Source organism: Brachyhypopomus gauderio, chromosome 4, assembly GCF_052324685.1.
Source record: "Brachyhypopomus gauderio isolate BG-103 chromosome 4, BGAUD_0.2, whole genome shotgun sequence".
NCBI lineage: Eukaryota > Metazoa > Chordata > Actinopteri > Gymnotiformes > Hypopomidae > Brachyhypopomus > Brachyhypopomus gauderio.
Genome location: NC_135214.1, coordinates 19,251,042 through 19,278,597, shown reverse-complemented (window position 1 = coordinate 19,278,597; position 27,556 = coordinate 19,251,042). Strand labels below are relative to the sequence as shown.

At 45.0% G+C, this 27,556-nt stretch overlaps 1 protein-coding gene across 19 annotated transcripts in view; it reads right to left on the bottom strand.

Annotated features, from left to right (window-relative positions):
• The window catches only part of baz2bb (bromodomain adjacent to zinc finger domain, 2Bb), a 60,531-nt gene that overhangs the window by 21,973 nt on the left and 11,002 nt on the right, over window positions 1–27,556 (bottom strand). For 6 of the 19 annotated variants that reach the window (XM_077002913.1, XM_077002928.1, XM_077002915.1 and 3 more), the window contains exons 3-5: window positions 7,083–7,214; window positions 2,559–2,750; window positions 857–1,012 (exon numbers count right to left, since the gene is read on the bottom strand). In XM_077002913.1, coding sequence (XP_076859028.1) covers window positions 857–1,012; window positions 2,559–2,750; window positions 7,083–7,212 — 478 coding nt within the window. In that variant the 5' untranslated portion in view covers window positions 7,213–7,214. Of the gene's footprint in view, window positions 1–856; window positions 1,013–2,558; window positions 2,751–4,752; window positions 4,881–7,082; window positions 7,215–27,556 lie in introns of those variants that run through there. The other 13 variants (XM_077002918.1, XM_077002919.1, XM_077002921.1 and 10 more) reach the window with 9 other exon arrangements.

Sequence of the window (27,556 nt, the reverse complement as noted above, 5' to 3'; positions counted from 1 at the left end):
TATACTAATCCCACCCCACAAACACACACAACGGTTAAACAAATATTATTGACAGTTAAATTCAGTTAGAATGGAACAAGGGGAACATCAAAAACATTGTTTCCATCGCTGCCATCCAGCTGGAGGCAGTATAAAAGAAAGCTGCTAAAAGCAAGAGACACACTTGCACAATAACCCTGCACCACCACCACCACCCACCAACACCACCACCACCACCACCACCACCACCACCACCCACCACCACCCACCACCCACCACCCCCACCACCCACCACCACCCACCACCCACCATCACCCCCACCATCACCACCACCCACCACCACCACCCCCACCACCAACCCCCCACCCACCACCACCCCCACCCACCACCCACCACCACCACCACCCCCACCCACCACCCACCACCACCACCCCCCACCACCACCACCCCCACGGAGGTGAAATACAGCTTACAACTATGGAAGTGTCACAATCTAAGTGTTTTGCAAGCGAACAGTAATCACTAACTAACTCCAAGCACCTGCGTTCAAACTCAAGAGGCCCAGAGCAAAAATCCCTTTTGCCTCTGGTGGCAGCCACATTCATTTCCTATCACGCCTGAGCCACACACAGCTCCCCCCCCCACGGTTCGCACCCTGGAGGGACTCTCTGAGCATGCTCACTGCTAAGTGCACTTTCCCTTGATTTCCCCTGACTTCTCTTCTCGGCGCGCATGCATTACGGAGAACGGAGCTAGCGTTTCACCGCCATCGGGGAAGGCACAGTAACCTTACTCTTGGTTAAAAGGAAAGAAAGAAAGAAAGAAAGGGGGTGACCACAGGAAGCTTGAGCCCTTGGCTGTGTGAGGAGAGTGCTACCTTTAGTGGAGGCGTGTGCGCTCCTGCCGGGGGTGGGGCCACGGCCGAGGCCGGGGTCCTGGCTCGGGGCAGGAGCGCTGAATAAGGAGGGCAGGCCCAGAAGAGGCGGGAAGAGAGCAGCGCCAGAAACAGGCACATCCGGAGCCCGCCACCAGTCTGCCAGGGACACGCAGTTAAACCTTTGCTTTTTTTGTGTTAATAATACATTAATTATACACCAACAGTCAAACGTTTGGACACACATATTCCGTTCATTTTGATTATTTTCATCATAAAAAAAACAGGGTAAGATGCCAAACCAATGAAATAACACATTATTAAGCTACAATAAACAAATATTGACTAACTTGGATATTAGATTCTTTGAAGTAATTATCCTATATTTTCATGACCACTTTGAACACTCTGTGTTCTGTTAAGCAGCTAAAGCTGCATCTACAATGCTCCTCCATCAGTCCTGAAGACCTTCTCACACATGCAGAGACCTTGTAGAGGGAGGATCTAAAGTTCTTAAATGTAAATGTTTGCTGAGGGTGCATTGAAAATTGTGTGTTGAGAAGTAATTCATATAAAACACCTTTCCCAAATTATATTTGTCTTAAAACTAAATGAAACCATAATCTACCATTAGATTAAAATGTATTTTTTAAAACTATTAAGAACATGCTGTTAATCTGGTGTGTCCAAACTGTTGACTGGTAGTGCACAAGTTTAATCCAACCGAGGCTAAATATCAGACACACAATAATAAATCACATATGACTGTATTATTTAGTAATGCAGCAGGTATTGATAACCAGTAGGACACTAGAGAGAAGAGTAGCAACACTACAATCCCAGAAATGGCATGAATGGCTTTTTAAATCCTTTCTTCATAGTGTTAGAGAAAACACTGCCTTTAATCTGTAAACAGGTTTATAAACAGATCTAGCCAGACTGATTACAGCACCATTCAGAGGAGGTTTGTTCATCCTCAGAGGTATGAAAAAGCCATTTATGTGATCACAGAGAACAAGTTCTGTAGGTGCACTGCCATTCTCCACCCAGACACCCACACCCTCCACCCTGCACCCTCCACCCCAGACCCACACACAGACACCCACAGCCACTCACACCCTCGCGTGCACACACACAGAGACACACGATACACACAAAATAACAGCACCAAAAAAATAATAAAACAGATCCCAAATAAAATCGTTCTTTGGAGAGGAGTTTTGAGATTTACGCGGAGAAATATTTTATCACAACGATATTTTTTCTCGCAGGAGAGCAGGAAGCGAAGCAGCTCGCAAAATATTTAGAGAAATGTGCGAACGTCCAATGGCGTGGTGGCGGAGGTCAACGCGAAGCCTCGACCCTGGCGGGCGTGTCTGCTGTAAACGTCCGGCTCCCGGCACGGCCTACTGGTCTGATGAAGGAGACCGTAAAGGTGATGCATGCGTGCCATGGGCCGCCTCAACGGAGCGACAGGCGCAAAGCGAAGGACGGCAAAGGGACGTGAAGGTTTTCGGAAGATGGAGAGCTTTAACCGTGATCATGAGCTGCTTCAGATCACCAAACAGTGACGCGTTTCACTGCAGAGAACACCCTTTGATGTGTAATTGTTTTATTTCAAACCAAATACATTCACATTTAAAAACAAACAAATAAACAAACTTAGCTAAAATGGCTAATGGGAGTGAGCTGCAGGTTAGCCTACCTGGGAAGGTCCCCAGCTGGGCCTGCGGCGCAAGAGCTGCTGGCATTCCCAGCGTTCCGAGACCTCCGAAATGGGAACGTCCGGACAATGCGGAGTACAGGCTGAAGGCTGGATGGCTGACCATGGGGAAGGCGCTGGACACCGCAGACATTCCAAATCCAGAATCACTCGCCATTCGGAACAAATGTCCTGCTAAGGGAGCGAGACAGAACACAAGACACCAAAGATTTAATAAGACATCAAATGAAAATGAAAAATCTCACATCTGTGTGTGTGTGTGTGTGTGTGTATATATATATATATATATATTATATATATATAAAGCAAATTGTTTCTTCTAATTCATAGACGTTCATATTTATTCTTATTCACCTCTCGTTGCCGTGTTTAGTGCTTTACCAATTAAAGAATTAGCATATGCAAGGGTGAACAGTCAAGATCAAATGAGCACAAGCCAATCAGAATTACAGCAATGCTTCCCTGCCTGCTCCCCACTGCACTGAGTGAATATTAATGACCAGGAGCAGAACAAATCATTCACACATTTACCCAGTGCATTTACGTACATTTGTGTGCAATATTTTTATGTTTTTTCCCCCCCTTAAACTTATTAGCTTGGAAAATTAATGCGATGCAGTATATGTCCGCTGTCTGGGTAATTACTACCACCCAAGCAAGCAGAGAAAAAGGACTGACCAAATGACAGGGGAAAAAACGACCCAGCACAGCACTGAGGAACAGCCTCTACGGAACCAGCAGAATGCAAACATTGACTTGTGTATGCAGTAAAACGGACTCAAACACTACCTCCAAAATACAAAACAAATAAACAAACAAAAAACCCTTCAGTTTTTTCTTTAAAAACGGGGTGTATCCACGCACAAATATTGTGACAGTTTGGAGAATGAGTGTTTGCGCGTTGTGTAAAATGACATTTGACATTCGCCGCGAAAGCACACACAGATCTGCGCAAAGCAGAGGACGGGAACACATGAAAATTCAATTAGCTGCTCACACACAGGCAGACACACGAGCACACGCACACACGCGCACACACGCACGCACGCACGCACGCACGCACGCACGCACGGACACAGAGTCTGGATGAGTGACATATTACCAAATCTGATTTACAAATAAAGATTTACACATTTATAAATATATATTTGACCAGAAACGAGAACACCAGTTAATCCCAAGTCCACAGTTTGTCCACGTTGCCTTTAATAAACTGGCTGTGATTAACACCATGGAAAGCTTGAATGCTTTCAACCTGAGTGAGCAAAGAAGCGATGGTGTGGGGGTGGTGGTGGTGGTGGTGGGCCCTAGATGGCAGCCCTCATCAGGACTGGCTGAAAAACGCACCGTCTAGACTGTTAACAGACAGCCAATCCCTCAGCTACGGACCCTGGGCATTCGAGAGCTACATGTGTCAACGGCCACCTCCGTACGGTCACCACCGCCACGCTCGGCCACGGAACAAATGATCACATTCCTAATGGAATCTTCCTGTAATTCTTGACGTGGTGTTCAGCTAAGCAACAACACCATACATCATGACTGACCCATCGCTTTGGTAATCACTCTATAGGTAGAAAAGCACATGCGTAAGATCCCAACATCATCATTTCAAAGTGCTCTGACAGAAGCTGAAGACGATTTAAAAGGTGGTGGCGGTAGGGGTGTGGGTGTGGGGGCATACATAAATATATTTGCATATGCGTAGATGAAAGGCAGTGGACTCGTTTGTAATTTCAACAGCCATGACACGCTGCAGTGGTATCTTTCAGAAAGTCATTTACTGGTGAAAATCCTGAAGGGCGCACAGAGAGCAGAGATAAAAGCTCACGGGCTGTCAAGAAGAGGGGGAGGGAGCGAGGGGCTGGGGGGAGGGAGCGAGGGGCTGGGGGGGAGGGAGCGAGGGGGTGGGGGGAGGGAGCGAGGGGGTGGGGGGAGGGCGCGAGGGGGTGGGGGGAGGGAGCGCATCTCTCCCCAGGAGAAACAAAGCAGGACTCGGCCGCCATAGCTTCCCTCCCGACGTCCACGGCAGGCGAAACGTCCCCCTTCAATCTCGCCCTAATGAGCTGCGTGCGTCTGCGCTACGGACGAGGCGGAGGGCGGGGGAGGGGCCGAAGAACGGCCCCGCCTCCCTGCGGTGTCCCGCATGGCATGCCGCAGTGGCTTCTGCAAATACCTTTTTAATATTAATGGTGTCATTATCCTCAGCCTCGGAACAATTAAAGTCAACCCGGCGCTGGAGGAGGAGGAGGTGATTGGAGGGAGGCTCCGTGCATGTGATTCCGGAACGTCCTTCCCGAGCCGTCTGCCGCCGTGCTTTCCTAGAACAGGACGTGTCATTTGTCCCCGTCAGCCCGGCATCCGTCAGCGTGCGCGACTTCCGATGGGGCGGACGACCTCGCGAGGACAGAAGCTGAAATAATTTCTCATTTTGTCTCCTACCTACTTCAGTATGTGAATGACGCACAGGAGATTTGTGTGGACGTGTCCGGACTGAATCCATACAGGTCCAGTGTCATGTTAATGACTGCTGAGGCTTTATGATATTGATTGTCGCACGCGCGGGAGGGGGGAATCTGCAATTCAATGCATTAATAACAAAGGTATCGAACATATGCCAAGCACACCGTCTTTAGGAAAGGTCCCTCCAAGGGAACTCGCTGTGTAACTGAATGGCAATCTTCCTCCATCCTCACAGCGTGATTTTAGAGGGGTCCCTGGGCACTCTGCCCAAAAGAGCTCCTCTATTTTTCAAAAGGTAGCAGGATTAAACTAACTAAATAAAAATAAACAAGGTTATATACTTGGAGGAGAACAAAAAACATGTCATAAGTCAGTGGGAATGTGCGTGTTGTTGTCTGGTCTGAACAGCCACCTTGGGAGGAGGGGGAGGATGTGAGTGGCTCGCGCCTGCCCACAACACAAGAGCTGCAGCACGATTATTACGGAGAGAACAGAGCAGTGCTCATCCCTGCCCCGCGCTCCTAAAGGTGAACGGGAGGCAGGAAGAGAAAGGGGAACGCACACTCTGTGTTGGCATTCATTAAAACCGCAGCTTTTCCTTTTGCAGCCAAACTGTCAGGAAAGTGTTAGAACGGGCTGCTCCGGGCCTCCTCTCGTCGCCTTAATAGTACACACCTAATTAACACAACACAGTGCTGCTTTAGTGGTGTTTCTGCGCACGTGTGTGGCAAACGGGGATATTCCAACTGTAGAGATGGAAGTGTGTGCTGCATTATAACGCATGCACTAATTTGTGACATGCTGAAGTCCTACTGGGCAAGAGAATTCTGGGAGATGCATTCAGAAGTCCTATGTGCTACAGATATTACGATACCCATTATATAGATATTCTGGTTTTGTTCTAGCAGGAATGTGAAAATGACTGCAAGTGAGACACTGACTATGTCAAGAGTCCAACACTGACCTATGACCTATAAGAGCACTTACAGTCTTACAGTATCCTAAGGGCAGGGACGGCAACACAAGGACAGCCCCCACTCATCGAGGACAGCCCCCCCCCCCCCCCCCCCCCCCTCAAGATTAAGCGTCCCTGTTTAAGAAAGAACCCACTTGCTCCCAGCAGGGCTGTGAGGGTATGAAGGGGTTAATAAAAACTATCCATGGTGATGGTTGGAGAAAAAAGAGCTCCTTTACACAGCTACTGTAAATACATCTTTCTTTTTTTGTTATAAAAGAAAAAAAAAGAAAGAAAATGTGTGTAAATTAAGTATTTGTTATAGACGCAGTTACAACAAATTCTACAATAGTTCTGCAAGCTAGTGTGCACATGCTAATTAGCCATTGCTTGCAGGGTACAAAATATGAAATGCAAGTACTAACTGCATTTCATAAAAGATATTATGGGGAACAATAATTTTCACTGTACAGGATTCTTAGCTTTCCTTTCAAGATTTGCGTCAAGGTGAAGAACAAAAGATGCTATTTTATCATAATAAAGTTGAATCATCAAGTGTATTTAAAAAAACGGCTCTAACGGCTGTTGGGGGGGGGGGGGGGGGTGAGTTGTTTCCAAATGCACCTGATCAGCCTCCTAGAAATGTCACCATCTTATTTTCTCTCAGTATAGTTTGTCTTATGGTTTGCACAGGGTGTTCAAAGAGAAATCTTACTTTTTCCCCCCTTCTGAAGGGCTTTTCTCAGAGTGTCTCTTACTACATTTAAAGTACCGCTGAAGTGTTAACAGCCTGATTTAAAACAGAGCTTCTTTGAATGTGTGTGCTTCATTTTCTTTTCTCTTTGTAATGATCCAGAGATGACGTGCAGAACACACCAGCCCCTCTAGAGTTGTGAGGCAGGGACACACAGCTCTCTCCTCCCCAGCACTCCAGTACGGACAACTCGCTCACGAGGCTCCTGCAACCGCCTGGTCTCACTGAGCACATGTAATGGTGTGTGTGCCCCTGCCTGCTCATGCGGCTCGTGTGTGTGTGTGTGTGTGTGTGTGTGTGTGTGTGTGTGTGTGTGTGTGTGTGTGTCTCTTACCGCTCTTACTTGCTGAGTTTGGTGATGATGTAGAAGGGGAGGCTACAGATCTAATGGAGCCCTGGGTGGAGGTGGGCGTAGCCAGTCTCTCTCCAGACTCCATACCTACAAAATCATACACCCAAAACATGTCAACACACACACAAACACAGAAATGATGACAATCTGCTCGTGATGTGAGATTAGGGGTGTAGTGAAAAAAAGAAAAGAAAGGACAATTTAGGCAGAAAATAAACTAGCAAAAAACAACTTGCTAGTTTAAAAACAACTGTGAAAAATATTTTCAAATTTTTTTTATGCCAATTATCATTAGAAACTGGTTCGTTCTCTCTCCTGTGACAGTTACTGCAGACACGTTCCAACAGTTTAAGCAGCAAAAGTGAAAACATAGGTCTTGCAGAACCATTTCACGGTTTCTGCAACATCAGACAAGCAACTGTGAATCCTGTCAAGTTTCAAGGAGGTGTAGAACAACTATGGACTTAATATTACAGGCTTGACACAGGTTCCCAGACACAATTGAAAATGGAAGAAAATAATATAATATAAATATAAAGGTTTAGTAATGAACTGTCTGTATTTGCTGTTAACTCAGTTTTGTCCTGTTGAAAGGATTCAGCATTAAACACGATATTTATCCTAAACATTGTAACATTTTACAATTTGCATTTAATTAAACACACAGCAAAAAGCAAAAATAAAAACTGAAATTTAATTTCATTTTTCGGTACAGTAGGTTATGAATTTCAGTTTCGCTCTTTGGCCAAAAATGTTGATCCTGGTGTAATAAGAGCATCTAAAGAGCCTTTGTGCAGTGAGGCGCCTTTAATGTAGAGATGGGGGCGGAGCTCCAGGTTGGATGATGCTTTAGGGGCGGAGTTTGAGCTGGCCAAGGCTGGTGAGCTAGGCCTGCCCGAGCCGTCATGAAGCTGACCGTGACTGTTCTGAGTAGCGCACCCTCACAGTTAATCGCAGCTAATAATTGCCACCAATCATCACTGCGGCCGAATCTGATGGCAGACCAGGCGCCTGTGGCGGTGACATGGTGTCCTTCACGTGTTTATGGTTGGGTGGCAGCCCAGGGTGTGTCTGTGGAGCTCCGTTCGGAGAGAAGGTAAGGCGAGGCCAGGCTTGTTTAGCCGACAGGTCGTAGGTGGCAGTGTCTGTGTACAATAAGGAAATGCTGAATGGGTTGGAGGTGGAAACCTTACACCCAGTTTGGCTGATAACAAAACCTGCATTTCCTTCAGAGTGCTATTACACTGCACGTTAAGACAAAGAAGGAAATAGCTAACCGGTTGTGAATCCATGCAAATGAACTTTGCCCCTTCGGTCGGGCAGGTGAGCAATACCTACGTCTGCATCTTAAAAGGTTTTAAATTGAGGGGTTAAATGACGCCAGGCTTTCCAAAACAAAAAACAGACATTTCAATGTCACTTCGATCCCCTGCAGCAGGAATTAGGTCTAGCGGTGGAATAATCTGCCTGCATGCATTCAGCACAGATGTGTGTGTGTGTGTGTGTGTGTGTGTGTGTGTGTAAAACAGTGCTGCTAAAATCCCCCATAACATGGCTCCAGGCTGGCTTTCACAGACAGGTGTGTGATACAACATCCACATGCAGAGTGGCTCTTACACACACACACACACACACACACACACACACACACAAACAACACGGTGCATAACAACTACTGGTCCTAGTGCTTAAAGTTTAACACCCCCCCCCCCCCCCCCCCCCCCCCACACACACGTCTATGGAATGTAAATTCTGGCATCTTTGCTGCTAATCATACATGCATGGATACATTGGGGGTGGGGTGTGAGTGTGTGTGTGTGAGAGAAAGAGAGAGAGAGAGAGAGAGAGAGAGAGAGAGAGAGAGAGAGAGAGAGAGAGAGAGAGAGAGAGAGAGAGAAGAAAAAAATTATGCATCATGCAAATGTCTGTGTGTGCTGTACCACCAAAACTGGCGGTCGACTCATTTGTGCTTTTCCATGGAGTGCAAATGAAAACTGTAATTGAGCAAGATGGCACGCTGACCTGCGGAAGTCTGTGACTGGACTAATGAGACACGCTTAGGCCAGCACATCTGATGTCAGATTTGATGTTTTGAAATACTTTCCTGTTCGTCCATTTTTGTGAAAAGAAACACTGCTCCTCTGGTTAACAGAGTGAGGCTGCAGGGGCCCTGATCCACACACCATGTGACCAGCAGTACTGAGACAGGAATTCACAAACATCTACAGTAGCAGGAAAACTACTGAAAAAAACCTGAAAAAGTCATATTATGAAAAGCTATAATATCCCATAATCTAATTAGCCATAATCCAAGAATTTAATTTTTTTAATTTATTCATTTATTTATTTTTAACAGGAGTAAATTCTGCCTAAGTAGAATTGTTGATTAAAATAATGACAAAATAACCTTTTTTTTTTGTATTTTAAAAGCCCATTCTGTGTTAATTATTAGAATCAGCCCACATATCGGATACAAGCTATTCCTTTGATTGGGACGGTAATTAAGCATGCTGCTTTGTGGCGGGCCTGTGCAGATCATGCTGCTTTCAGCTCCTAAATCCCATTTGATTTGCAAAAGCAACATACTCTGACCTTGACAACACACGTAACCGAGCAAAATCAGCCAACCAATCAGCAGGCCAGCAGGTGGGTCAGGAGGAAGCGGAGGCTCAGAGAGGCACGCCATCAGTCAGCGCGTCACGCTCCGAAGGCTCGAAACATTTCCTCTACATTTGACTGGCCCAACCAGGTTGTGCTCTTTTCAGGGGAGCTTTCTGAGCACTTCAAACTTCACTACAGGTTCAAATCTGTAAATGTGGCTCATTTACTCACAGACAGTTAATGACAACAATACCAAGGATGCTAAAACACCATATTAACTGATCACAGAAATGCCACTTCAGTGTGACCTCCACACACATTCCACAGCGAAAGAGAGAAAGAAATCGACATGGAAAGAAAAAAAAAAGAGACATCAGCAGGTGGCAAACGGCCACAAAACAGCAGTAAAATCACAAGAAGAGAGGAATAAAGTGCTTGTGAGGGTCGTCTTAGCCATTTTTAATCATCACGAATGTGCATCACTGTGTGTGTTCTCACTCACACACTGTCTCTTCACATTCTCTCCGCCTCGAGCGATTCCTTCCGCAAACATGGCAGCCGCTCGGCCAACGAAAGGGACAGAGGAGGAGGAGGAGGAGGAGGAGGAGGAGAGGAGATGAAGAGGGGCGTACATCCCAGCGCGCTAGCTCCAAGCCCAAACACTGGGACATTTCCACCCATTACCAAGCGTGGTGTGGTTGGAGACCCCGTCCTGGTGGATCAGATGTAAAAGGGAGCTCCACCTTGAGCCAAAGCTCACGCCAAGCTGGACCGAGGGTCATAAAAGGGATGCTCACACTCTAGAGCCTCCGCCTGCCACCACTGTGGGACCTGGGTTTGTTTATATTACTGTCATTCCAGTTTCATGGGCGTGTTAAATGCAGGTCCTGACACTGCACTAATAGCACGCGGCCAGCAGTGGAGCCAGAACGGTTCCATCTCTCCTCGCGAGTGTGACTTACTCACTGCACTTAAGCCAGCCACTCCATTTGATGTGGTGTATATATCTCTGTGAGTAAGAGCTTCATGGAGCCTGCAAAGCAATTCAGTGCGCGCGCATGCGAGTGTGTGAGTGAGTCTAATGAACGGTATAAATTGAGGAAGACGAGTACAGTGAGGAGCACTCTCGGCCTTCACCGTCAGCTGCAGCAGACGTGGTTCTGGGACCAAGAGGAGCAATGTATCCCAGAAAGCGCAATTCCACATGTCATATCCCCCACCCCCACCCGCTACACCTACACATCCATCACACGTGCAATCCTGGAACCGCTGATGCGTCTACCACAACACCGGCACACGTCAAGATATGGAAAAACGCAACCTTGCATATTTCAACGCACACGCGGGTGACGTGTAGAGGTAGAATAAAGACAACGAGGAGTAAAAGAGAGACTAGTAGAGATAAATAGGAGAACTAGAGACTAAGGAAAGAGGAAAAAAAGACAAAAAAAAGGACAGTGGGGGGTGGGGTGAGTTGGGGGCATGCCTGCCACATAGTATAGATCAATTTGTCTGAAAATGCCACCCTGCTTTCTTTCACTATGCACACAGCATTAAAAGATATGCAGCCAGCCAATAAAGCCTGCTGTGTCAGACTGCTGCGTCTCGAATACAGCCCGAAATCAAGCAGGGCATATTGCCTGCCATCTCGAGTGGAGAGCGCTCAGTGGCAGCCTTACGTGATCCGAGGTTAACTAAATTTTCGCTGGCCTGAATTACTATTATCCAGTAGAAGGCAAAGCTCTGTGCACTGATCAGTTGTGATCGACTTCACCAGTGATGACAGCTCTCGGGACTCCTGTTCTCCATTACGGATGTGGTCGACAGTTTTGAGGCTTCCTTTCAGACTCGGAATTGGGGCGAACGAAAGTTCAGCTTCTTCAGCGCATAACTCACGGCAGTAAAACTCTAATTCGGTGTGTCTGTGGCATGAGGAGAGCATCAGTCGCTCGTTAAGGCACGGGAGCGCGACGTTAGCCGCACACGTGATTCTGCCCCCCCCCCCCTTCCTTATAAGTGGCGCCAGAAATCTTTCTGCTCTGGCGACGGCGGCACGACGATCACGCAACGCGAGGATGTGACGTCCGCAAAAGGGCCGCGGAAGAGGTGAGCGAACGTGCGATTCTGCGTTAGTCAATGGAGCACTGATGCAGCACGCCTCACGTGAGCTTAACTCACTCCATACTAATAAACTTGGGAGGACTTGGGAGCTGCTCCTCTAAAGATCACATGCCCTGTGTCCTCCAATTTGTGCGAGCGGCGTGGAACGCAGCATATCGCGTTAGAAACGAGCCGCTGACTCTTGCAGACTCCAATGTCTTTTCAGCTATGGGGTCAGAGCTAGCACGGCCATCCCACTAAAAGAGATGTAGAAGTCCAGGAAGAGGACCAGAGAAGGGGCAATCGGAAAGGGGCAGGCCGGGGGAGGGGGTGGTAAGAGATCGAAAGCAGACCTCCACCAGCAGTGTGACTGGAGTCTTTCAGCAGTGATATGCATAATGTAGATGACACACGCTTGAAAGGAAGGACGGGGAGGGGGGGTGGGGTGTAACACAAAAAAACACCACACAGACAGGAGAGGCTACCAGAACAATAAAGGCTTCCAAGAGCATCTGCCTACAAGCACACCCCATCTCTTAGTGTAATCCTAAACGCTTCTGCGACTTGGGGAGAAGTGGCAGGAAAATTGGAATATAACCACACCATTATTAGTTAAGGGACTCTGCTAGTGAAGACAATATTTGTATGTTCTCAGGGGGTTCACAAATTCAGATATACATACACATTTAATATTTAAACCGCTTACATGCATTAAAGAGATAGGCCTAAGTAAAAGCAAACAAGTAGATGTATAGAAACACAAAGATGCATTATATATATATATATATATATATATATATATATATATATATATATATATATATATATATATATATATATATTATAAAAGTACATATGCATGAGATGACAGCCCATCAGAAGGAGTTGCACATTAAAGAGCAAAGCAGGAAGAGGGTTGCCTGTGCAAAGGTTATCCCCCTCATTCTGCAGCTCAACATAAGAGCCGACCCCGGGGGTCCCTCTCCCTCCTCCAATTCACACTCTTAACCACAGCGGTGTCATCTTCACTAGAAATCTCATTAGACTGGAAGACGAGAGGGAGGAAGAAAATGAAAGATGGATGCATTAATGTCACAGGAAGGATGTGTATTATTCAAATACACTACATATGGTTATATAGTGTAAGCATCTTACTTCTTTAATATATATAAAAAAAACAATTGGAAATCACAAAAGTATTGTGGCTATTATCTGTTCAATTTAAAGTCTGCAAAATGCATGTAAACCATCGCTCCACTGCAAGGAAAAACTGTTCAATCAATTCATCTGCTGGATGAATAAATGCCATTTCGATCATATCAGCATCAACTAAGTCAAAACCCTACCCCTAACCCCTAACCCAACCCTTTAAAATTATTATGATTAAAACAAAAGTTGTCTCATTACTGTGGGTGTTTAGTTTAGTGTACTGCAGAGGGCTCTTCATGCTCAAGTACAGATGCAGATAATAACAATGTTAAATAAACAGCAATTTCATGCTTCATATTAAATTGTTGAATTTTATAAAGATTAAACAACAACAAAAAAAAAAAAAAAACAGCAACAACGTGATACTGGAATTACATATTGGCCATTGACCTGCCTGCTCTGTAAATATCGGCACGGGCTGCTGAAACCCCATGTGGGTTGACCACTACTATTAAACACAGTGAACAGTGGAGGAAGGATCATGTAGAGCAGTGAATACATGGAGTGAGCAGGACCTGCAATCTCTCTCTCTCTCTCTCTCTCTGTCTCTCTCCAGCCGTTTTTTTTTCCCCCTCTCTCCCCTTGTATCTCCCTCCCTCCCTCCCAGGCTGACGGGACACCCTTTCCTCCGCTCTTCCCTGGTGCTGGCACAGGTCTCGCTGGGTAATTAAAATCTCATTCAACGTGATGCTCCCTTCATTTGAGTCTGTGCTTCCATTTCACATGGTGGAATTACAGCAGTAGATTTAGAGGAGAGACTGAAGGACGCCAGATTTGCAGGGAGTTCTTTCAAGGACAGACCAACACAATTAGGCTGGTATTTTCTTGTACAAGGGCAAAATGAGGAGTAACTTGAGTTAATGCAGCCCAGTGGACACCAGAAGACCGGGAGGGGCTTTCAGCGCTCTTACAGATATTCTCATGATCACGAGCACCTGAGTTTCACAGGATTGTATTATGAGCTGAATCTTTGTTGTAATTGACCGTTTACTCAGTCTTTCCTATCATCCCTCTGCCTGCAGTGTTAGTGTTGCATGGAAATTGATAGCCATCTCTTTTCCAATAGATGTATAACTGAGCACAGATCCGGGTAACTGACATTTTCGTCACAACGTGGCAGCAAAATCATTATTGAATCATTGGCTGAGAAATGCATTGGATGAGGAAAAAATAATAATAATAAAGTGTAGGGCAAATCTCAACAAAGACATAAAACAGCCTGAAGGACAAAAACAAACCTGTGTCCTCAGAGAGAGAGAGCGAGAGAGACACTGGCAGGCGCATGTAAGAAGAACAATGAACAGTAGGAGCAGGAACAAGTAGAAAAACATGCTGTTTTCTCCGTGTGTGTGTTTAGTCGTTCGTTCTTAATAAGACGAAGACATTAGGTCAGTGCTAGCTGGCTTTGTCAGGCAACAAAAATGTTGCTATAAGCCTCAGGCTATTAAACTTACACCAGAAACCCAAAAAAAATAAAAAAATGTTAGTGAGCGATAGTGCAGGAGAAAGATGGAGAGAGAAACTCAAATGTCGCTACTACCTTCACTATCTATACATGATCCCAGTAAAAATCTCTCAGAATATGGCGGACACATGATCAGTAGACCCTCCATACACAAACGAGTTTCCTACCACAGGCAGATTATCATGCATAATTTTAATAGATTTACATAATCTAGTACATGTTCCTGGAAGTGCAGTGCAATGATCACCATCTCTCTCCCCCTGCAGACCTGGAGGAAGGCGTCCTCAGCGGTACGACTTTAGTATAATGCCATAATGCCTGTAAGTCAACAATGGCAGTCACTTTATCTAATCCTAATTTTCAGGTTTTTCAGGATTTCCTACACTCCTGCATTAGCCCAGAAGATGACACATGCCTTAAGCAGCACATTTGTAGGAGTAACAGCATTAACCGTCTAACAGAAATGCAGGCATTTCCCTTGTTTGGACCGAGGTCAAACGCAGTGATGCATAAAAGCCTGGTGTAACCACCCTAGTCATCTGCCAGCCAGTATAAACAGCAAATGTGATCTGAACATCACGCACACCCAGAATTTATGTCCGCATCAAAGACTACAGATGCAGTCACATTTCAGGTCTAACGCAATAATAGAAAAGAACATCAGACCACAACACCTAACAGAGCCAGATCAAGGTGAATGTAAACCCGTTCTTTACTAATGCACCTGTATTTAGTTATTTCATTTTATTTTTCACCCGAGACCACAAACAAAAGTAATTGGCTGGTGGTAAAATAACTGTGTAACCTAAACTGCCTTCCATCTCCTTCATTTGTGGACTTTGTGTTTAAAATGAAGAGGACCTAGGTACGTCTTCTGCAGCAAAACCACGACATGGCACAGGAATCTTCCATTTGCAGTCCAATCGCTCAAAGCCCTAGATGAGTACAAAGGCTTGATTTCACAAAAACGAGCCAGGACTTTACGCAAAAACAACCAAAAGGTTAATGAGAGTCACCCTTATGACTTCATGCAGCCCTCCCTCACCAATTACAAGAGGATTTATAGCACATAACTCAGGCAAGATGGTTTTTGAGCACTCACATGTGCGTACAATTACTGCTAAATAAACGAATAAACCAGCAACAGGTTACTCCAGCTCTCTGCTCTGCGGCCGATGCTATAAGTCACTGTGTTCTCAAATGGTCATGGAACACGTCTCAGTTCAGGAGCACAGGAGCACGATGAAAGGGTCTCGAAAAATCGACACCCTTCCACTGTGGGACTGAATTAAAAGAACATGTGCTGCTAAGCTGCTCTTGTGTAAGAAGTCACGCAGTGGAGTAATTTATGTGAAGTCATGATGAACAGAACAGCGCGTCTCTCATTTGGCCTGGTTTGCGCTTGGCGGGAGGAGCACTCCTGCGCACACGCCGCCCGTGTTACACCCAGACTTGCCGTTGGCTAAGCGTTTGCTAAATGACGACCAAGAGACTGAGTGTGCTTTTGACATTAGTTGCTAAAAAAAGGCAACACGTAGTGTCCGTTTCCTGTTCGAGACTAAGCCTGTGCACCACACAAACCCAGAGGTCTGGGTAACACAAAGCTACAATACACAATGCAGGACTCTGGATAAGGACGGATATAAAGACAGAAATGTGGACAATGCATTGTGCATAGCCAGGAATGGAATTAAAGATTTTGGGTGACCGAACAGACCCTTTAAATTACAAAGTGGCTCACTATACAGGAAATTTCTTAAACTCATAATGATTTTAATTCTATGGTTTAAAAATGAATAAATAAAAACCAAACCACACAGCCTAAATATTAAAGCTTCTTCCTGTTCCAGAGCTACACAATATAGACCAAAATGCAACATTATGATTATTCTGGTCCAGATGCTAGAATACCCATATCATACTGCACACAGGAAAATGCATGTATTGTAAAAGATCACTGTATATCTATCAATACAGTGACAACAAACAATATATTGTGCTGTCTTATCCAACAGTCATCAATCAAGATACACTTTAATTAGGTTAGGTTTCTGATTAGGTTAATCTTGCTCTTCTAGGCACAATTTATAAACACAAGTATCTCATGAATGTCGTTACAAAAGTCCAGTCATTTATTTTAGCAGAATTTCTGCCTCCCAATATTAAATGGGTTATCCTTATGGAAGTTTTACTCTCGAGAGCCCGAGGCCCCGCCCACACATTCTGGGGTCCTCCTCCCTCGCATTCTTTGATCGCAGGCGACCTAGCAATCGCGCCAGTGCCTTAGCCTCATAGTGTTACTGTAAAATGTGCTTCGTTGTGATGATTCATGGGGTGGGAAGAGATTCTATACAATCACGGAGATGCCAGCATCTAGCATCTCTGAAGAATGACTATTCTAAAACATACTAATGCATTAGATTAGGCTGGAGTGAAATTAACAACTGAAAAGCTCAATGGCAGCCAATGCTAAGCCAGGTTATTGTGCGGTGAAGTCAACACCATTGTTCCTGTACAAACAGGTTCTGTCCAAAGTGTTCAACACAACATGCATGTATGGAGTGTTTGAGGGTGTCCAGGCTGATCCTAGAAGTTTACTAAATATGCTTCAGTAAGCTGCATGAAAAGCTCTAATTAGCAGCTCACGTTTTTTTCCATATAGTATCAGAGCTCCTGTAGCAGGGTTCCTCCTACACGGGGGTTTCTAAGGCGCAGGCCTTTCTCAAACTGCACCTGCAGGCTAAAACAATGCCGGGGCGCTACGAGCACTTAGGAAGACGGCACCGTTGCATTCGGCTTATTACTGTCATTAGTGACGGCCAAAGCGGCGTAGCGTTGTGATCAGCAAATGCACCCGGAAAAGGGGAGAGAGAGAGAGAGAGAGGCAGCCGTGTTCAGTGGCACGCGCAGTGACAAACTCGCCAGCAATCCCCCCCCCCCCCCCCCCCCCCAACGCAAATACATCTCAATATTTCTGTACAATCACAGCTTCTTTAAAATAGAATGTGTGAGAAAGAATAATAGAATAGGAAAATAAATGAATAAAGATCACGCAGGATAAACAGATTAGCACAAGGCCTCCGAGCTGGTGAAACGTGAGGCAGTAGTCAAGCGTACACCGGGCCCGTAGCTGGAGGGGCAATAGCACAGAGGCTGCCACTGTGAACCACCAGCAGGGCGGCGCCCTTCATTAAAGGTGCAGGAGTAGGACTGTATAATGGCAGATACATCACAGAGGTGACCAACTTGTTTTATTTAAATGAAATTACTTAGATGTAAAAACTTGAAAAATGCAAAACAAATTTATGAAAAAGAAACCTTTCTGAAAAATCAATGATTTCAATCAATGCACATTTACTAGTGCTTTTCTTTAATCATGCCATAACAAAAGAAATGCAGGTATGATTTGCTTTGTGTTTTTGATTGCTGCAGCTTTTATAATCTTCCATAATTACAAGGCCGTTTTATTTTGCTTGGATAAAATAAGATTTAACTTTATTTACTGCGATACGTTTTCCCCCCCCAAAATAATACAAAACCACAATGTCATACACCAACCCCCTTAGTTTCAGCTCAGATTCTATGTATGAGTAACAGAAAAACCAGTCTACTTCAGACTTGTGCTCATCGAAAGCATAGCAGAGACATTCCTGGCTGATTAACAGAAGGCTGAACTGCACAATCTTGCTCTTAATGACAATACAGCATTGTATTTTATTTGAAATAAAGCCTATGGAACCCTAGCTTTTGTTTAAGCTCCAGTCCAGACCGCATGCCAGCATACACGACGAGGGGGTGATAGGTCTGCTCACACCTGCCACAGACAGATGTTCGGTGTAAATCAAACTGAAACTCTGCAACATCTTGCAATCTCTGGTGGATGAAGCAGCCACAGAAGGCGCCCTTGGCGTAGGCAACCAGAGACGCCAAGGTCAGCGTGGCGACCAGCACCCAGCCTTCTCAGACGCTACATGCCCATGGTGGTCTCTCTATCTTCTTACAAAACTCTGATTTCTTTGGTGTGTCAATAGAGATCACCTCAGATTTTCTCTTATATCAGTTACACAACAATGACGGACGAGACACATAATCTAGGTCATCCGCAGCAATTCTGTCAAAACGCAACCCACACCACCATTGTATACTGTGAAACGTGGCCTGATGGATTGAATAGGACGACGCGAACAATGCACTGTCCATAAGCACGCTTAACACCAGGCCAGGAAGAGCGTGTGGCAGGGGGTGGGGTGCCAACACTGAAAGTAAAATAAATCTGTCTCGGGTTCACAGCAGTGATACTGGTTCCATTCCTCTCGCTGTTCGAATGACGGGAAATCGGTGCGCGAGGCCGACGCTCTTCGCAGGGGACGGGATAGAAAGTTGGTGCGGGACATTTAGCCCTGCCCACATTTCCACGTACTTCCTACTGGAGGTTTGGGCAAAGCTGCGACGGCTACGTTCAGACCCGTGCTCACCTCGCTCGCAGTCCAATTACACCGACTTTCCATGAAGACGTTTGCCGAAGGAGAAGGAGACTTAACACAGATTTACGGTCATTAAATCTGCGTTAAAAAAATTTTTTTTTTTTTTTTGACTGCGTGTGACTAAGAAAGGCTTAATGATGCTGACGCAGACTCAAACAGTAAAAAGTGTTCGTGACGGGAGTTGCCTATTCATGGCTGAAACTGATACTCAAAAGAAATACGCCATTATATTAAGAGGAACGTCCTCAGGAAAAGAGCTCACTTCCTGTCCACCCATGAACTACATGAATACATACGGTTATTATATATAGTCTGTCAACCAATGATGTTTTTCAAGAGAAGTTTGACTGAGTATAAAAGGCAATTTTTTTGTCCATTTTACCCGGTCCCATTATCTGATCTACTCACCTGCTGGTTATCAGATTCAGTAAAATAAGAAAATCATGAACAGGCTGCTATTTTCTAGAACCATACCACACACATTCAAATAAGGTCCTCGTGCATTATACGTATATAGCAGGGTTTACTTGAACATGGGTGTGACCGTGTCGCCTCAACACAACAATTTGGATGTAATGGTGTCCCAATTCTTTAACACTATTTTAAAAACAGCTGTCAGCGGCCATGTTGGGGCAGCTGCACCAAGTGAAACATCTGATCAAGTCTATCTATAAAGCAGTAGTACAACATAATGTAGAAGCTTTTAGGACCTTTTTACAACTACGTAGCGTAAGGTTAAAATGTGAAAAGGCCAATGAGGTTGTTCAGCAGGAGGTGTTACACTAGTGATGTCTCTGACTCATGTTCTTTTGAACTGGCTCTTTTTAGTAAATCGGTCGAACCGATTCAAAGTTCTGTCTCACATCTTAGTTTGCAGTGTTTATGTCTGTGTTATGGGTTTATTCATAGTCGAAGCACATCACAACATAAAATACATTTCTTTTGAATTTCATTACATTTGGACTCTGTTGCCTGCAGCTTCCCTCACTGTTTGTGGTGTGTGCACCCTGTACATGTGACCACTAGGGTCTACCTGCTACAGAGTGAGTACACTGGACCGAGTCAGACTGGGTTGCTGACCAAGTTGCCCCAGACAACCACTGTGCGTTTCCTGACTGAGCTGAACGTCTCCCGCTGTCGAACATGTTCAACTCAAAATAACTTGCCCCGGCAAACCTGTTAGATGAGATGGGTTCTACCACGTTCAAAAATTAGCTGAAAACTCAAAAAGCCAACAACACACTGCAACCTTTAGAACATGAACTCAAGAACAGGCAACCACGAAATAAAACATGTTAATCCAGTTACTCTTTCAATTGAACTGTGTGTGCACCACATTATATTACATGTTATTACATGCAATGAACATTTTCAAAAAGACACCATAATAAAATGGTCTGTCGTTCGGTGGAGCAGAGCCAACTCTCCACAGCATTCCAACGACAGTTTTGATAAACAGTATTGTGATTAAACATCAGCATATTTTTTACATATACATTAAAACATGCTGCAATAACGCTTGTTTTATTTACACTGCATCTGCTAATGAACAGCTTCAAGGTTTACTACACCTTTATTAGAAAATATATGCTTTAAAGTATGCTAACTAGAGAGCTGCAATGGAATTGTGATGGCGACACTACTGCAAAGCTCCATGGTGACAACTGGAATGGGGACAGGATTCACAGTATTCCCGTGGGAATGGTAATAACATTTCTGTTAACACAGCGGTAATGGTGCAAGTGTGCACTGCCATATAGGTTAGCCCAAAACATTCTCTTTCTTTACTGGGGAGTTTTGCCTTCATACTAAACATGCCTCAATATAGTTTTGATAAGCTGAAAGGCCTATCCGTCGTTTCACTGAATCTCACATCATCCATTGCTAGACAGAAAGTCTACTACTATTTGCATGTCTGAGAACAGTTTGTACTGATCAAGTAGGACAGACACGCCGTCTACCACAGAGCAACAGATCTGGGTTTGCCAAAGGCTAAGCCTTGCAGTCTAGTGCCGTGTTCTGGACCAGCTGAATGGTGGATTCAGAGGTACCGTAGCTGCACACATTTCGCGGTGGCAGCATGTTCCTGGTTTTGATGCACGAGTGCAGCTTGGAACCAGATAAAACACGGATAAAGGGTTTGAAAAGAGCCAAAAAGCCGAATACGCGGAACCACCATGGAGAACTGTGAGCTGAAGACTCACGCTGGATCCATGGGACATAGCAGTACATTGTACTCTCGTTTAAACCATGAACCAGATAGACACGGTCCTAAAAAAAAAAAAACCTGAACACATGCCGGCAATGTCGAAGTTATCCGGTCTACTCAGTCTGGGCGAGATGTATTCTATTCCAGTCACAAGAGAATCAAAGAAGCACCAGCTTTACATGCATAGATTTATACTACCATCAAACACCCCCTGCACCCCAGCTGAAACCCAAACGGTTGAATCAGATGTCTGATTCATTTAAGTGAAGCATCAGAAAGAATCAGTTTGACAGAATGACTCAAGCTTCCCATCACCAAGACAGACAGAACAGTATGAAGACGCAGCAAAGACTCTAAGAAAACCAAAGTCCCCGAAGGGGAAAAAAAGAACAGACTCACCATCAGCTGTAAGTGAATATGAGCTCCTTGTGAGTACATAGATTATATGAGTAAATCCCATTGGTGTTGTATTGTATTCAAGTTAGTGTTTAGTAACAATAATCGGTGAGCACATCGAGAAAATATCGCACATAGATTATGCTGGTCTAATATATATATATATATATATTCATCATTATAGACATATTGCTACGATATGAGAAAGCTTGAGGCACTGTCAGAATTTGAACCAGTCACATTTGTCTTTAAAAACACAGTATCTGAATAATCTAAATTAATGCGGTTGGACTCGCTACAGTACAAATCATATTAAGTGTGTGCGCATATATATATATATAACCTGAGAGACAAGACCGATCCAAGATTCACAAATGGCCTATAATAATATACAAAATGGCAACAGTAAAATACACTATTCACCAATCATCAATACACTATTCTTTTGCAATAAATATGCTGCTTGAAACACCTATATCTACATTTTTTTTTAATCAGAGATATCTTATCAAGAAGGTAATGAAACTTGCTTACTGCCCGTTTGTAACAGCATTAGGTTCTGCCAATTCAAGGGAACAAATTACCTTATTAGAGTAAAAATAAATCCTCAGGCCCGTCACACACACTTCACCGTCGCCCTTGGCCTGCACCACACACTCCTCTATAAATACCAGCCAGAGCTGGCCGACACCAAGCCGAGTCTCACGGGCAGACTAATAGGTCCAAAGTGCTAATAACACAAATGATCAGATTTTATTTGATGTGCAGTGCTGCTTGAAGGTTTGTGAGTAGTTTATATGTTCGTTGTTTTATCATGATTCATGATTCTGAACTTTTAACATACATACAAATTTAAACACATTATTTAAAACACAGTAACCAGTGAGGCAATAAAGAAGGTGTAAACAAGTTAAAACAATGTAAAAAGTAAATAAATTACAATAAAATATATAAATAAAACAATTTTTTATACAATTATCAATAGGGGGTCAGCTACGGGTTCAAAAACTCTAAGATTGGACTCCATATATTGTAAAATTTCTGTGGGCTTCCTGATACCTCATATCTTAGTTTTTCAATATGGAGAACTCCAATTAGTTCCTTCAGGTCGTTTACTTGTTTTGAGGGAAATTTGTAAGTTGCCAGCAGCTAAAAGAAACATGGAATTATGTACAAAAGAAAACGAACCACAGCTGCACTGGTGAAGTCAATTAAGCAAAAGACTGATGAAACGTGAGTGCTCAAGTAATCAATTAAGCAGACCAATCAAATGAGACATCATTGGGAAAAGATTCGAGTCACACTGATTAAAGGGCAGAGGAAACCAAACAAACCACCGTCGTGCCAAGGCATAAAGCACACAGATCAACAATGCCGAGAGGAAAAGGGACATCAGAGGACATCAGGAAGAAGGTGGTGACAACCCATCAGTCTGGGTAAAGATACAAGAACATCTCCAAAAGATCCCAGCTCCCTCCATCCACTACAAGACAAACCACTTACGAGTGGAGGGCACTCATCATCACTGCAACTCTGCCCAGAAGTAGAAGGCAATCAAAACTTACACCAAGAAGCACCAGAAAAATAATAATTCAGGTAAAGGCCAACCCACAAATCACCTCCAGAGAGTTGCAGACCTCTCTGGCAGCACCTGGGATAAATGTAAGTGTCTATAATCAGGTGAAACATCAATAGACATGGCATTCATGGGGGTGTTGAGGGAAGAAGGAAGCCACTGCTCCCAAGAAAGAACAACGTTGCCTGTTTAAACTTTGTCAGAGAGCTCTTGGACAAACCAGAGGCTTTCTGGAAGTCCATTCACTGGACAGACAAGTCCAAAATTGAATTATTTGGCCACAAATCACAGGTGCCATGTTTGGAGAAAAAGTCAACACTGCATATGGAGAGAAGAAACTCCTCCCACCAGTGAAGCATGATGGTGGAAATGTGATGGTCTGGGCCTGCTTTTCTGGCTGCAAAAAGAGGCACCACTAGCTACTAACAGATCACATACTAGGCAGATTTTCAGTTTTTTTTAGAAAGAAAATGCTTTTGATAAATAATAAATTTTTCTGTGTATCCCTTATTTGGAAGGTTTGATTTACCAATTGAGTTTTGGATGTTCATTTCATAATATTTTAATCTTTCTATTTGCTTGCCGGGGGGTGATGATTGACTTGTAACAACAGGAATGGCAGGGTTGCATTAAGACCCGAAGGCCGACACCCCCAAAACACCTGCTGAGTGATCCTGTGTGAAGGTTCTGGCACTGGGGTTGTGGTTCAGAAGAGGTGCACACAGGCAATTTACTTCCACCGTTTGTGCAGAGTGTGAGAAGATGGGTGTGTGTGTGTGTGTGTGTGTGTGTGTGTGTGTCGTGTCTACACATTTGTAAATGATGCAGTAGAGTCCAATTCAGTAGCAGCTTAACCAGACTAGAAAAAAAGCTGTTAACCAGAGTGGGGCACATACATAGATGCTGGAGAGGGTCTACCTAAATGTGTGTGTGTGTGTGTGTGTGTGTGTGTGTGTGTGTGTGTGTGTGTGTCCGTTTCACTATTCTCCTCCACCCCCCCATTCAGTCTCAAACCACTGGAACTAATGTCTCTTCAAAACACCTTGGTTTTTTTTTTGTTTTGGTAGAAAATGGAATCATCATCGTCATCGTGAAATGGTTGTAGGGGGAGTTAATTAAAGCAAGTTTTATTTGGTTGCTTCCATGTTGTTAGGTGTTAAATCATTCACACGTCTTCCGCTGAAGTCTCCTTACGCACCTCCCATGGGTGACATCAGGGCAAACCCATTCCAAATACATACAGCAGTGTTTAAAAAAAACCGCAAAAACACATTAAGCAGAATCTAAACAACACCCACCTCAGACTCCCCTGACAGATCTCCAAGCAACTGAACGCTGCTACTAAACCAAACCTGACATCACAACTTGCCAAAAAAAACCCTCCTCCTCCTCAAATTAGCCAGGCTGTATCTCAGAGATGGCCAGTATAACCTTTACAGAAGTATAGCATAACCATTATAAGCCTTCTCTGGTATAAAAAAACCCCAGTAACTCCACAAACATGAAGATCATAATAAAACATTCATAACGGTCCAGGGGAGTAATCATCATAAGGAGGTGCAGGAGCCTATACGTTACAAGCATACCACTCTGTCTGAGCTTGCTGCATCCGTGGGTCAGTGGCTGCATTCTTCCTTGACCTTTCGATATTTTGTCCTTGGTGGGTTGCACCGTCAGCAGTGTGGCTCCATATCCTATTAAGCAACTATGTACCAATGCTGGTTGTCAAAGGCATCAGGATCAGAGAATAATCCAAACCAACCTTCACACAATGATTCCAACAGAGCTGATGAATTTTAGCTATATGCATGGAAACCAGCCTGCTTGGGTTCTTTCTGTGTATATGTATTTGACGATGTAAGCTAATTATATTTTTTTTAATGTTAATTAAAACCAAACAAAGGCTTAATCCGGCTTCAGCAGAACATTGCTCAACGTCTCAACATTAACTCCACATTTAAACGACCAAACTTCAGTAATTTCCTTCCCAGAAACAGTGTGTTTAAGTCATTAAAAGTGATCCATTACACAAATCTCATTTAGTGATCAAGAGACTTTGGTTTAATTAATTGCCTTAATTGTTACATAGGACAGGATAAACACAAGCACAGAATGAACCGTCTACATCATTAGAGTGGGAAAGATGTGCTTACATTCTGATGCTAATGCACTTGCAAAGCAGGTCAATGTGTGAATTCATATGCACTCATACGCAAAGCCCTGGATCTGTTAAAGACATGATCTCTGACACTTAGGGCCACACAGGGCTGCCAAACGCCCGTGGAGCAAGATGGCATGAAAAGCACTAAGCCTGCTGCCAAAATGCCAGCCTGCTGCCAAAATATGTCTCAACATAAATAAACTCTTCCAGACAAGCTCAGCACAGTTTAAAAGGTGGAGGGCCAACTCGCAGGGGTCATGTGACAAACACACTTACTCAGACCCAGGATACATGGGAACCATATTTTTTTTAAGTACAAATAAAAAAAGACCCTAAAAGGGGGGTAAGGGGAAGAAAAGAAAGAAAAAAACAAAACGGGACAGGGGGCCAAAACCTGGTTTTGGGAATGACGGGCCCCTTCGTGCACCAGAGTACGAGCCTGCCGTGCACGAGCACACGAGCGCTGCGACTCCTCAAACAGGTAGTTCTGATCCTCTTGCACCGTGCGGCACGTGAAACGCGGGGCAAGTGATCGGCACGCAGGCAGAGTGGCGGCGAGCAGGGGAAGGTCACAGGGCGTGGGTGGGGGGAGGGGCCACGTGGGGGGGAGGGGCCGCGGCAGCCGCACTCCCTGCCTGCCGTTCCTCTTCCCTGACAAAGACTCCATCTGCCACCGAGCCATTTGCAGCCTGCGAGTCAGAATATCAATGATTTCCAACCATTCCGCAAGTCTGCCTTCACCTTGGCGTCACCTCTATCAGCGCGGGGAAGAGCTGACGGAAGAGATATTCTCACCCCCCCCCCCCCCCCCCCCCCGCATGCTTCTTCCCTCTGCCCCCCCCCCCTCCCTCCTTCCCTCTCTCATCCAGCTAAGTGGCATCAGTGCCGCTCCTTGAAAGAACGGCTCTTTTTATCAGATCTGATATTGTTGGAGCCATTTTGAACGCGCTGCGCTACGACGGCTGAATTTTGCTGCATGTTGAAGATGGAAGCGAGTGGGGGGGGGGGGGGTGGGGGGTGATGGGTGGGGGGGTCAGAGGGAAGGAGGAATGCTGTTTGTAATCAGTGCAGCATGATGGGACGTGTGTGTGTGTGTGTTGTGTGTGCACGGGTGCAGCACAATCACTGAGCACTAGAGTGGGGCTCTGGGGCCACAGTGGGGGAGGGGAGGAGGGGGGGGGGGGACACAGGACAGGAGAGGAGCTCCTCTGGTCCTATGCCGATGTTTCAATGGCTGCATTAAAGGAGTAAGGAGGCAGCTGGCCGCTACAGCCAAGCCACACTAAAGAAAATTCAATTTCCTTTCTCACCATCTGCACATGGAAAGCACAGAAACACATGCACACGCACACGCGCGCACACACACACACACACACCAAACGACGTCCTTCACTCAAACACGCTCGTGCACACCTACTCCATAAAGTCACCGCCCAGCACCAACCTCTCCGGCCAACATCGCACGCGCACACCCAACATCTTCAGGCGACCCTCGCGTGCGAACTCCAAGTCGTGCACCTCAGACCTTACCGATGCAAAGCTCTGATTAGTTCAAGTTGATCAAGGTTAAATTAGTATGAGGGTGCGCAGCTGTCTGGTGCAGGGTCTCATCACCCAGGCGGTAATTGGTACCCCGAGGCCCACCGCCCTGCCTCCAGCCCCGCCCTTCAGCCCCGCCCTCCAGCAGCACACAGCACTCTTAAACAGCTCAAGCGCCAAGCTAATGGCGTTAGCCAGACGACACAGCGGGAGGGCCGGGGCCCGGGGCACAAGTAAAGGCCACAAACGAGGGCTGTAATAAAACATTCATTCTCAGGTTCTAAATCATCTGATTTGATTCAGTGTTTTATGTTACGTAATAAATCTAATATACAGAACTATGGTTATATACACTAAACAATAAGTTTGGCTGGGAAAAAAACAAACAAAAAAAAAAAACAATTTCACTTCAAAACAAAAGTGGCAAGGTAGCACTTCCTCTGTCTTATAAAACAGAGCTATAAACAGTACAGAAACCTGAACTGCCTCATATAAAACCTTATACAGCATAGCAGAGACCACTGTAAGACACTCGAGGGAGTGTCAATGATACAATTTTATATTTTGAGCTTCAAATCGTCTTCGTTTTCCCATTTCTCAATGCATTGTTTTTTTTGTTGTTACACCCTTACCACAAAGCGTTCTCGGACACGAAGCCTGTGCCCGTCAGCACGCCGCAGGCAAACGCAGCAGAGCGGAGGAACACGGCTTCCTGG